This window comes from Schistocerca serialis, chromosome 7 (genome assembly GCF_023864345.2).
Source record: "Schistocerca serialis cubense isolate TAMUIC-IGC-003099 chromosome 7, iqSchSeri2.2, whole genome shotgun sequence".
Lineage (NCBI taxonomy): Eukaryota > Metazoa > Arthropoda > Insecta > Orthoptera > Acrididae > Schistocerca > Schistocerca serialis.
This window is the reverse complement of record NC_064644.1, coordinates 165,210,057-165,223,525: the sequence shown is the minus strand read 5'-3', so window position 1 is coordinate 165,223,525 and position 13,469 is coordinate 165,210,057. Positions and strand designations below refer to the sequence as shown.

At 40.9% G+C, this 13,469-nt stretch overlaps 1 protein-coding gene across 1 annotated transcript in view; it reads left to right on the top strand.

The window, feature by feature from the left end:
• LOC126412347 (cyclin-dependent kinase inhibitor 1-like) overlaps positions 1–13,254 on the top strand; it is a 49,305-nt gene extending 36,051 nt beyond the window's left edge. The window contains exon 2 of the mRNA XM_050081898.1: positions 9,841–13,254. Coding sequence (XP_049937855.1) covers positions 9,841–9,947 — 107 coding nt within the window. The 3' untranslated portion in view covers positions 9,948–13,254. The remainder of the gene's footprint in view (positions 1–9,840) is intronic.
• Positions 13,255–13,469: the final 215 nt, after the last annotated feature.

The following is a 13,469-nucleotide window of genomic DNA, read 5'->3' as shown; positions in this document are numbered from 1 at the left end:
AGCACGCCGGCGCGTCGTCTTGTCGCAATAAAGCGCAGCGAGGCGCGAATATCACCCCGGAAATAGCCCGCGTCTTCTGCGGTGAAACACTAAGCGGAAGTTTTGCTGACGTATGCTGTTTTGCAACCGCGTGACAGTTACGCAGAAATGTTTACTTAGATATATGTCGGATGAATAAAGACCGCCGTGCATAAGACGGTCGTGGATCGAATTTCAGCAGAATCGCCGCTGTAGATAGTGTGTCTAAAAAAAGGGGCGCATATTCATAAAGGACAACTCCTCAAAACTACACGATCCAGTGACGTTCCAAAAGCCCGATTAACCTCCTTTTGCAGTGCGGACGTCCAGAAAGAGATCACTGACGTTTTCGAAGGTACTGACAGAGACATGGAGCCATGCCGATTCCACTGCCTTCGCCAACTGCGATAGGTTCCTCGGTTGAGGATCCATGGCGCGAACAGGTCCCGTGGGTTCTCGATTTGGTTTAAATCCGAAGTGTTTGACGCCCTGGGGAGTACGGTAAACTTATACTGGTACTCTTCGAACCACTGACGTACACAGCGAGCTAGGGACGCGTTGCGTTGTCCTGCTGGTAGATGCCAACATGCCAGTGAAAAAGCAAACTGCATGTATCGATGTGCAAGGTCCCCAAGGATAGATGCATATTTGTGTTGATGCATTGTACCGGCCAGAATGACGAGATCACTCACGGTACGCCACGAAAACATTATCCAGACCGTAATGTCCCCTCCTCCAGCCTAGAACCATTCGACTATTGTTGCAGGGCCGTACAGGTCAAGGGCCTTCTGCTCGATGGAGAACGAAACGTGATTCATCTGAAAAGAATACTGAATGGACGTCCGGGTGCGGCATTGGCCAGCAAATTCCAGCCCTCGTCGCCGATGAATAGCAGTCAGCACGGCAACGCGAAACTCGTTCCCCCGGTCTGTGGAGGCCATTCACAGCATCGCTCGCTGAACGGTGATTGAGGACACACTGTTGGTAGCCCCTTGATTATCTATATAGGCAGTCAGCTGCTCAAGCTCAACAGTTTCACATCTGTTCGTCCGTAAACATCTCCCATTTTGTCATGCATGGTATACTTTAACCGCCGTTAGACGTTTCGGAAATGGTTCGTCCCTAGGGTGGAAAGGTAATGATTGTGTCCTTTTGGACGCCAGATAAATCGCACCATTTCCTCATTGCAACGACGACTCCACTGTTTTCGCCCCCCCCCCCCCCCCACACACACGACACACTTTATATATCCTGCACTGCTAGTGCTACCGTTCATGAGCCGTTCTTGCACGCTGACATCGAATATAAGCGGTGATCACATTAATGTAAATGGACAATTTATAAGAAAAGTTCCTACAATCAGACAGGATGTTAAAAAATATTTCTTATTTTAAGAGGTAGCAGTGTACACATTAGCTCTGCTGTTTCACAGTAACAAAGTAATGGGTTCTCGTGTGTTTACTGCATTCTGTAAGTCGTACGTAATAGCAAGGAACTTGCAGTAGAAGATATTTCATGGCAGCTACGATGAACAAGTGTACTGTAGCTGAGTGTTCATTTTAGAGGCCATGTTCACTTGTTTTGTTTCATACAGCCGTCTTTGGAAATATTAAATACTTTTATTGGATCATTTTGTTGTCCTTCTCTCTGTCTCTTGGCTTGTTAAGACCCCTTTTTCTCAGGTAGGGGAAGAAATACTTTGTTGAAATTTATGTCTTATAGTAAAATCTACAGTTCCCTGGCGGTGTGAAAAATTTAAGCTTGTAAGTCAGTGCAATCGAAAGATACGGTCATTTATTTAACATATTTTGATAATCGCAAAATCACTTCTGAAAACCTACAGATGTAATACCTATACACATAATTTAGTTGATACGAAATCGTCAGCGGGCGAGTTCTACAGGCACTTGTCCGGTTTTTTTATTTTATTTATTTGTTAATATTCTGTAAGTCCGGAAACCAGCAACATTTGAGATTTGGCCCATTTTATTTGTGAAGAAAAAAGTGTAGTTTTCGGTGACGCAGTTCAGTGCGATTGGTCTCACATTTGGTCCCGAAGTACAATTGGCAGCTGTTAGTGCAATCTCAGTGTTTCAGAAGACGCCGGAAGGTTTGACTTAACACGCACGTTCTAACAGAATGAGCAAGGTATACACTGGAAGAGCTGTGCAAATGGGCCAGCTATGCTTTTTTTTTTTTTTTTTTTTTTTTTTTTTTTTTTTTTTTTTTTTTTTTTTTTTTCCGGCAGTCATCCCGACTTCTGCGAACTTAATCCAAACACTGTAGCACACGCGGGTGGCGATGTCCGCTTTCACGCCGAATGCGAACCAGGGCGCGAACACACTGTGTTTTATTTTCAATGGTGAAAGCTGGCTCCAAGCCTTGGTGTGAACCAGATCTGCTTAGCCAACAGCTCACGGTAGCGTTTGCGCAAAATTTCCAACACATCACCGTGGTTGCATATAGGGTCTTGCGTACCAACCACTTTAGTCCGCGGAAGTGTAATAAGAAGTACTGACGAAAGATCTTTTTTTCATTTTCGTCGTCTATCTTTTATCAGTGACATGTCTTACACTCTACCTCTGTCTAAGCTAGGGAGCTTCGATTTCAGGGCCCTCAAAAATAAATGTCGGTGAGTACCTCCCGTCGGGTATATCGTTAGCCGGGTTCAAGTCTTTCGATGTGACACCACTTCAGCGACTTGCGCGTCGATGGGGATGAAATGATGATGATTAGGACAACACAACACCCAGTCCCTGAGGAGAGAAAATCTCCGATCCAGTCGGGAATCGAACCCAGACCCTTAGGATTGACATTCTGTCGCGCTGACCACTCACCTACCGGGGTCAGACAGGGCCCCTAATTGGGCCTAAGAAAGAGAAGAGGCTCCCACACTTTTGCTGTCTCACACAGTTCTGAAACGTGCAGCTGAAGGGGAATAACAGTCGACAGCTCTGAGCGGCTATCGATCTTGTGTCTTCCGGCGACACGGGAGAAAGATAAAGATAAAACTTCTGAAAAAAAAACATTGTTGCAAGTTAAGACTTCATTAGGGTCTATAGCGGGTCTGGATGCGAATGCAAAACCTTACATTTTAAGTACAGCGCTCATACTGAATTATCCGGGCATGACTAACGACATTCCATCGCAGCCTCACTCCTTCCAGGGCCTCTCTAAAACTTTCGAAACGCCACGAATTTTCTCCTCTTTACCATGTTGGATTAGTACTCATAGCTTTTCCAAATCGGGCAGTTCTCCAGTTTTCCTCGGGAGTTCGATCTAGGCCATGCCAGTGCTCTCTCGCTGAGGAAAACGTTGTTGACATCCCAGAATTCGAACCGGGAATTCTGCTTTGGCCTCAGATAGGCTTGGATAGTCACAGGTCCGGACAAGAGTGTCTTATTTGTACCACGGTAAAAACCAAACAACTGTTCGTGGCAGGAACTTTCAGTAGAGCACACTCTCCGCTACAGAGTAAAAGATTTGTCCTGTACACAGAATGGATTACCAGAGATGCGCAACCAGCTATTTAGTGACGCTCCAGGTATATGAGTTCGTACACAGTGGACATTACATCTTTGCATAACGATAAAAGAAGTAACTCCTATCGCATAGTACGTTGTCCGCTACCGCTGGTCGATTGCCGGGAACCGAGGCGACGTCTTGTCTACGGGCGGGGCAGGAACTGTTTGCGGAGAAAGTGTCCCAGACAATAATAGCTGAATATTTATACGTCGAGGAGGGCGCCTGCAAATCAGAACATTAGAATAGAAAGGAGGAGGGCAAGGATTGAACGTCACTCAGCTCGGCCATTTGCACACAAAGGGCAGCGGCGGGTGTGAACGGATTGGCCCCAAATTAAACGGTGCTCCAGTCGTGTTCACCACTGTTATTATGGGGCGCGAGCGGAGGACATAATGAGCTAACGAGCCGGCGGAAACAAGAAACGCTTTCAAGCCTTTCCTGACACTAGCGACATGCAGACGCCAAAGGCGTTCTGCCAGTCTCTGATGAATTCCACGGCCGCGTTGGACTTCAAATAATTAGGATTAGTGTGTTTGGCACGTAAATAATTCGGCGAAAGGCCTATTTAAGGAACTGCCCAGCAAACGATTGTTTGTTAAGACCTGAACAGCCATCCAATTCACTCTCATTTGAATGTACGTTGGTGGGGCAGAGGATGCCGAGCTTGCGGCTAGCTACAACTTAAAACTCTGCAGTGGATCGTCACCTTACACGTATTGGCTCAACCGATAACAACATTACTTAAAGAAGTACGTCCGGTTTCGTGTCTCGACCGGCAGTTTTAAAGTGTCGCAACAAGTCCTCTATACGTTGCTACCTGTGGAATATTCGCATTTTTGCGTGTGGAAAATCCAACGACTGCTCGAGAGTATGAAAAAAGTAAACAACTAACGATAAAATTCCCCGCAAGAGATTTCATAATGTGCATTATAGCTATTTGTTGAAGGGTGCCACTGTGCTTAACAGACACCAGATGCCTATGGGAATAAATAGGAATGACACCGTTTGACTTCCCTAAATATGATGCTAATTCCCATGTTAGGATGCAAGGCATTTTGGTCTATAGTCATACTGCTGTGACTGTAATCACCTTTTTCCGCTTTTCTGCCTTTGCGACTTAAATTTGGGTCTTAAAACTCGCCTTCCGTTAAAAAATCGTCGTGCTGTATTCAAACATGTTTCGACAACTGCTTGTCACCGTCGGTGGGTCTCGTTTAGTTCTTGAAGCTGCGCCAGCTTTAAAGAGGGGATTGTATTGGTTGATGTGCTTGTATGCTTTCTGTTTTGACGGATATTTTTTTCGTCGTACTAGATAAACGTCTTTGGTATTTTGGTATGTTTCTTCGCGAATTATTATTACATGCCATGGTTTTCACACTTTCTACTGGTATAGCGAATTTTCGTGTACAAAAACGAGCTGTGAATGTGGCGACATAGATTTCATAAGACCTGTAGCGTCAAGTGATGTTGAGGTTCTTCTTTCCTCAACGAATATGGAGCATAAATTATTTTAATGCAGTCCTAGCAGCAGGGGACGCATCAGTAGAACACCATTTCTCAGTCCTTGCGACTCCTCCGGGGAAGTAAAAGTGAGAAACTCCCCGTGAAATAGATGGATTTCAGTTCTTGGAACGTTTGAGGATGGCGCCAGAAATAAGAACGGTTCAGGCTCGTTTGAGTCACCAATCTGATGAATGATGAGGTAGGCTCGGAGGTCGTTTAGCGGCAGACTGCCTCGTTTTGCTAGGAAGTGACTAAGGCTGCAGTCACAACGCGCATGCGCAGAATGAGATGAAAAAAGGAGAACGTATGTACTTTGCGTTGAACCAGGTGCTGACAATGTCAACGCTACACCTCGGCGGCGACACGCCCTGCCGCCGTGAATCAGTTGCCTGGAAATGTAGCCAGGCCGGAAGAGATAGCGCGTGCTGAAGACAGCACAGCCGTGGCTTTGTTCCCAGGCCCACCGATGCGTCACCGACCGGACGGTGATTTCCGCGTGAGTGGCTACCGGTTACCACTGCGCCGACTCCGCCTGAGTCAGCGGGTATCACCATGTGACCTCGCCTGTTGGCTGCGGGCACTTCTGATGAAAGTCCCGAATTAGCTTCGAAACATGTCATCAATAATGAACAATTTACATAACAGTTGTGGATGTCCCATTAACAGAAATTTATGATTTGGATAAATTGAGTTCCTCAGCTTAGTGTCACCAGCTATAAAGGTCAGGGGTTCGATCATCAATAAACAGTAGGATTTTTTTGGCTATCGCTCCTTTCACGACAATGATTTATTAATACGAAAAATTCAGAGTTTCACTATTGTTCGGAATCCGCGTTAAACTATAGGTCCCACATAACTATCTGGGTCGGAAGAAGCAAGTGTATATCACCACCAAAAGGACCTTGCCTTGTAAAGCTTTGTGGAGTTCAAACCAAGCTTTTGGTTGAAGGCGGCTTTGCCAAATTTTTTTAGCCGTATTTATTACAAGACGCTCGAAGTATGGATAAGTTCACAGTTCCCACCACGTTGCTTTAGTTGAAATGGAAGCTAATTTCTCAAAGTAATTCTTTATTCGTGTAATATTTAAGTAGCGTGTAATTAAGCACTGTTAAATTGTTACCTACATACACTGAAGAGTCCTTCTTTTGAAAGTACAGCCGGTATAGTCGCACAATGACGGAGCTTTCGAGCGGCACGTTTTCCTCCCGCCAAAATACAAGCAAATACAAGGATTTTCTTGATTGCTGACCGAAGCTTACCGTGAAACCTTCCAGCTAAACAGAGCATGCTCCCCGCCCCCTACATTCGGGAGGTCACTACACTTCGTATCGCTTGGCATAGTAACCCGTAGCAATATGATTGACGTTGCTGTGATAGCGGCGTCTCAGTGATGTACTCAACAAGTAGCAGTTTTTTCCTCTGTTCTCGTAGATGGTTCATAAGGAATAACTTGTGTCATATAAACATTACGAGCACCGCCACCCTCCGCTTCCTTGGTTAATTTTCTCTTCTGTTCGCAACTTGCGAATTTGTTATCGTAGTTTTCATAAGATACTTGACTCCTATCTGTGCTTTATACTCATTATTCCCAGAATTCGGAATGTCTTGTACTACCTCAGATACGCATAGTCCAAGGCATTTCCTCAAAAGAAGGACCCTGGGTAGGTCTCTCTGACGCAGACGATTCCAGAATTAATATGTTTTTCATTTTTAATTACTGCTAATACTAAAAGTTGTGTAATATTTGTGATGATAAAATCTGTTCCTGATAAGATTTGAAACACTTATATCTTTTGTCAATAATTCCATAGTATTTCACGGCATCACAACAATTATTAATGTCACAACTCCCGCAACAACAAAAGATTAAAATAACGTAAGATTGTAATTGAAAACTGGATGCAGAAAATCGAAATGGTTCAAATGGCTCTAAGCACTATGGGACAACATCTGAGGTCATCAGTCTCATAGACTTAGAACTACCTAAACCTAATTAACCTAAGCACATCACACACATCCATGCCCGAGACAGGATTCGAACCTGCGACCGTAGCAGCAGCGCGGTTCCGGACTGAGCGCCTAGAACCGATCGGTCGCAGCGGCCGAACAGAAAATCGAAAATGTGCTCTTAACCACTGCGCTAACAGTGGCTTACCGCTACAGTGCGCGAGCAGATTGATAAAATCTCTCGAGACTTCTCGGTAACACCTAAGCGAAAATAGGTGTCCTTTTATTTTGAGTCTGCAAAGTTTCGCTTGTGTCAGAGAGGGTCAACAAATGCCATATGGATATCATTGCATCTCTGTGTCCTTTATTACATTACTAATTTCTTAACCATGTAGATATATTTTCTGACTGAGCATGGAGTAATATCGCTGAACGCAGTGAAAGGCAGTAGAAGTTCATCGAACTATCAGGCACGATATGCATGAAACATCGTAGCAGAGTATTAGCGAGTGTGCAAAATCGCGGTGTTTCGGTACGGATACGTACCGTGGCAGGGTGGAGACGTACTAGGACAACGAACAGGGAGAGTCCAGAACTGCTCACCGCGTAGGGTTTTGCGCATCTAGCACAAGTGTTATCGGGTGACAACGGTGCGACCTCGCGCGTGCAGATATCTCCATCCGGCCACAGTCGTACAGATGTGTGCTTTGCCCGTTGCGGCCATCTGGCGGTCGGAATATGGGTCACGCGCGACCCCACGCCTCGCTCTGCCACCGACCGGAAAGCTAATCTGGTCGTGGCATCCCACCACAGTCGAGCGCTGTACTTTTCCACGTCGATTAGCTTTGCCTGCGCTGTCCGCAGTATAGATCTGTTGAAGAAGCAGGTTCTGACTTTCTGATTCGGTCGTTCCCGAACCAGGGTCCCCTACCTCAACTTGACACGTTTACGCATCTCCATCCATCCATGAAAGTTTGCAACATCGTCACGGAATTATCCTGTAAATGAAATCACCGAATCGCCCTGTAGATGACACGAATATCGCGCTAGACTAATATGAGACCACCCAATCCAATGAACACGTAAAATTCTGACATAAAAAATTGTGTTGTTTGCCACGGGAAACAAACCGACACTTTCCGTCGACTCTGCGCATCGCATGATGTATGTGATGAGCAGTATTTGTTAGAACTGACACCAGCTACACACTCCAAAAACTATATTGCAAATATTTGCCGAAACACCAGAGAAAATGTGCCTATCAACTCATAGGAGAGACATCCCATGTACTGAGTGAGTGGCATAAACTTAAAACATGATTTATTTAGAGAAGGAGTCAGGAGTTTTTCAGCAACTGATAGTGTGTAGTGGGGCACGTAATTCTGTAAACCCTACCTCTTTTATCAACTGAGACATTGAAGGAAGAGAGAGTGTGTGTGTGTGTGTGTGTGTGTGTGTGTCTGTGTGTGTGTGTGTGTGTGTGTGTGTGTGTTCAACTATGTATAAACTTTGTAACTGCATTCGAAGCTGCTAAATAGGCGACTACTGTGATAAAAGCTTATTACTGTTATTATGTTATGTGACTCGTCCTGTGTACACAAATAAACATTAAAGAAGATACTTCAACATATTGGAAGCATGGGAGTTGTTATTTCGTACCCAATGAAATGTCATCTTTGGTGCTGAGAGTATGCACAAACACTTTTCATTTTTGGTTATCACTTGTGAAGCTTCTACGTGTTGAGCTCTTGAACTCACATTGTTTCTGAATGAATGCGTATTTGAAGTCCCCTTCTCCAGAATATGAGTCCAATGCCATAGCCACAGTGCCATCTCTCTTGGCCAGGGGATGTAAGTTTCTCTGTGCCTTTGCTAAAAATAAGTGTAGCAGATGTAGAGGAGTTTCTCACAAAGCCATAGGAAATTCCTTCCTCCCTTCCTTCATTCTTACTCATCTGATGTTTCACCTATAGTGACCAGTAGATATTGATGACTTCAACAAGACACAAAAAAAAGATGTAGCTAGTTTATAACCATCAGGATACTTATTCACAAACTTACAGCATGTTACAAAATGGCCATAATGATGCAGAAGAGATACTATTCTTTTTATATTTCTTTAATTATGGATGAAAATGGGGGGTTTCAGTTTGTTTGTTGGCTGCAGTGCTGTATTCCAGTTTTGACAGAGATAGGATACTTACTTCTAAAATGTCAGTGCTAAATACATTATTATGAAAGTAATGATGCAAACAACCATTTTGCCAATTAAACGGAGCTAGAATTGTAGTGAACAAAAGTTTTGCAATTGTTTATATTTGCAGTCCCTGCTGCAAACTTTGCTACTTTGCTCATTTTATCACTTTCTCCAACTATCGCTTATATTGCATATTGTTTCTGTGTTGTCTAAATACTTACTTAGAACATTTTTCGTCTTCCTGAACATACATATGATAATTAATGTCCCAGTAAGGCCTTTTATCTCTTTTGCTGTGGTTTTGGTATTTTCTGGCAAAAATGTGGAAGCAGACAGATAAGCACTAATGCCTGCAATAAGGCACAATGAGCTAGTATCTTAAAGGTGTTAGTCTGCTTATCATTCAGCTAGATTGGTACACATTTTTGTTACTGAAATGCTAAAACTGATGCAGAGTGAAATTTTTGCTACCTTGTCTGTGAGTGAGAACAAAGTAATAATCTGAAATGATTTATCATGTAATCTATAGTGTTTCCGCTATGTTTTCATGTCATCTTACACTTTCTCCTGCACTTTGCGAATCTTCATGGCAGTTCTCTAGTTCATCTGACGTCAACACACTTTTACATGTGGCATTTCTCTTGTTTCAGATTTCATGAAGAGCAGAAAGAGGACAAGTGGCCCCACTGGCACCAAACCAAACAAGATAGCACAGGAGGGGCCATCTGTAAAACAAGCAAAGAAGACACACAGTTAAGAACATCACTATTCCAGTAACAATACTTTCTACGATCTCGTAAAGTTTATTACAATTAAAATGTACAATTATTTGCTGGTAACTTAGTTTATCATTTGAGCTACATGTGAGTATATTTGTGCAGTTGTTACTGCAGATGTATAGCATTGTAAATTATTTTTATTTTGTTTTAAATTTTTATTATTAGATGTTTTTGAATAAAGCAAGGGATGGTGCTGGATTAGAGTGCAAAACCACTCTTTGGCTGGTCTTATCATATTGAGAAGGAAGATGTGGTAAACTGACAATGCATGTAACACCTTTCATCTAAGAAAGTAATAATGTGTGCTCTTGCACTGTCACTCTTCCTCTTCCCCTATTTTATCTTTGTAGATAGAACAGATGCAGTGTAAATACAAGTGGTCACAGCTTAAATGTTTCTGAAGCCTTCTGTAACAATGAACAATTGAATACTTCCTTAACATTTCAGCTCTTCCACTTTCTTTAGACAGAATCCCACTTATATATTGGTGTCTTAAGTTTGCACTGCTGTGATGCTTCTGAAACAGTTGTTTCAGAAACTTCATTGGTATTGTCAAAACTTATGCATCAGTTGCAAACAACCATTTTCACATTATTATGATTTCAATGGTTCAGTTTCTTGTTGCTAAAGATAACTCTACTATGGTGCTTTTGGAATACTAATTCCAGAAACTTCATAGTAATGTTATTTTAGTTTTAGATTCTGAGAAAATTGGTGTATTAACATTTGAAATATTACAACTTCTTTGTCATTTCTTCATCTGGAAGACACTTTTAATTTTCTGTAACAGAACAGCTATCATTCATGAAACTGATTTCTGTTCTCTGACAGAAAATGTGGGCAGGGTGCAGAAAAAAATAACAAAGTGGGCATTAGCCATACAATTTTTATTAAAGTGGACTTCTGTCACACAACATGAAACTGAATCATTTATATCATGGATAACTTTGAAAATATACATTGCAATGACTGTCCATACACCAATATTAAAACCACTTAGATATTATCTAGAATGTTTTGCACTAAGTCCATTCTCACACTTCTTTTTTTAAACCCAAGCAAGATTTCTGCTATGGGTTCAATACTGCAGTCATGTTTCACATCAATAGATGATTATAGCTGGGCAAGTTAAAGGCAAGTCTTGATCTCTTATAATCCTAGTTGCCATTGTTGAATATGCAGTAAATCTACCAAAGATAAAGCCCTGTTTGATTGACATCCCACCTATTACACCATGTCATATCTAGCACCACTCCCAGTTCTTTGATCTCCACATATTTTTACCCATAAGTATGTTTTTATGAATTTACAAACAGGTTTCTTTTGTGTGTTTATGCACTTTTGAAAATAGAAAAAGCTTATTAAGAGACCAAGTAATGGGCCATTATAGGAGAAATGTGTACTAGGACCATTCATCTAGAGTGAAGAAAGTTGATATCTCAGGGGTAATTACCTTTTTAATATGAACAAAATTCAATTATTCATATTTTTTTGATGTCTTTATTTGTGCTTACGGTATGTTGTGATATGTTATTCTGTAATGTGTAGGTTTTTCCAGAAGTGCACTCTGTGAGGTTTAGCTATAGATGATGTAATATCCTACACACAGTAGTAAAAAAGAACTAAAACAAAAAATTATGTGCAGTATTTTGTGGGATTAGAAACTGTGCCTTTGTTTCAGACAAAAATTTCAATCAACAACTTCAACCAAACAGGCACACTGTTGCTCATTTTTTGTGAATGTATTCTCATAATTTGTTTTATTTATAAAGATGCATTCTATGAAGTAATTTATTAGACACTCATCAAAATTATTTTGGTGCATTTTAACGAATTTCCTTCTCAAGTCAGGTTATAATAAAGAATTTTTAAAGTTAATATATGAATGTTGTATGATTTGTGTGCTCTGTGTGTCTGAAAAGTATTAGCTAAATTAGGTTTGCATGGTTTCATTGTAGGTAACTATAACAGATTTAAGAATATTTTGTGTACAAAATTATCTATATTACTTCTGAGCTAGAAAACTGCCTGTTCTGAATTTGAGTAGCAATTGTAAAATATGTGTATTTGGCCCTCTTGTGACCATGAACAACTCTTTTGCATGATTGTGTATCACAAAACAAGCATTGACACAGAAGAAGCTGATTTCTAATGTTGTTAATATTTTTGATACTATTACAGATTTCATAATGAATATTGTTAATATTATGTAAGAATGTGTTGGTTATGGCTGTCAAGGTTCCTCTTTAAAATTATTATTTTTGACAATATTCAGTTTTAGTATACAAACTCATCACACAGTACTCAAATATTATTTATCAGATCTCTGAATTTATTCTCAACTTGCATAGTGGTGACAGGCGACCAACACATTCCGTATGATGTAAGTTACTACTCACAGTTATCATTAAACACTTTGTGGTTATTGAATTTGCAGTTGCTCTGTACAGACTTTGGACTGTTATGTAATTGGAGGTTGGTTGTATGACAGCTTATAATTCAAACAGGTTTTTGACAATACGCAATTTATGTAGATATCTCTGTGGGTAGAATAAGGGTCTGGACACAAGTGACATGTTGTGTATGATTTTATTACAGGAATGCTTTGTCTCTTCACATTATTTAAAAAAGTAATGTAATGTATGTTTTGTGTATAGTGTCCAAAGAAATTTTGAGTACAAAATGATTTCAGTTACACAGATGTTAAAAATTTTCTTCAGACATTGTGGTAGTAGTATCAGAAGGTTTACTGTAGCAGTGGTATGACTGTGGCACTTCTGTTAATCAGGCCCACCATGCTGTAACAGTAGGCAGCTCTTATTCATCAATATTTGTTCATCATTACAGCTTGTATACATGTTTTTCATAGTAGGTAACTCATATTTGCAATATAATTGGTAGCATCATTCATGTGAGTCAAAGATTCTATGTTCTGCATAGCCATATGATCTCTAAAAGAGAACTGCTTCAGTGTCCTTCAGTTTTGTTTTACCCTTATGAAAATACTAGGTGTTTTTTTTGTTTTTGTTAACAGGTAGTGGTGTACCAGTAAACATGATCCATTATACATTTCCATATATCTATTTTAACACCTGTGATTTAAAAATATGATCTCAATCTCTTACTTGTATGTCACCCTATAATGAAAGTGTCATGTGGCACATATTAAAATTGTAAAAAGTAATGATAATTGTAAATGATTGTTGTAGAGTTGTGCAGACTAAGAAAAATATATATTGAGAGTCGAGCAAATAAATGGCTTCCCTTGTTGGCATTAAAACATTACATTGTATTATTACTGTACCTCTGGTTTATTCCCCATTGATCGTAAATCATCTTGCATAGAAGTTCCAAAAATACTTCTGGATATCTGTTTGTCCCTCAAAATATAGTTTTAATTGGAGACAGCATATTCTTACTTCTACAGAAGAAAACATTTAACCACGAAAACGGTTGGTATTCATCTGTAAACTCCCAGGTGTTTACCAGTTACACTGTGT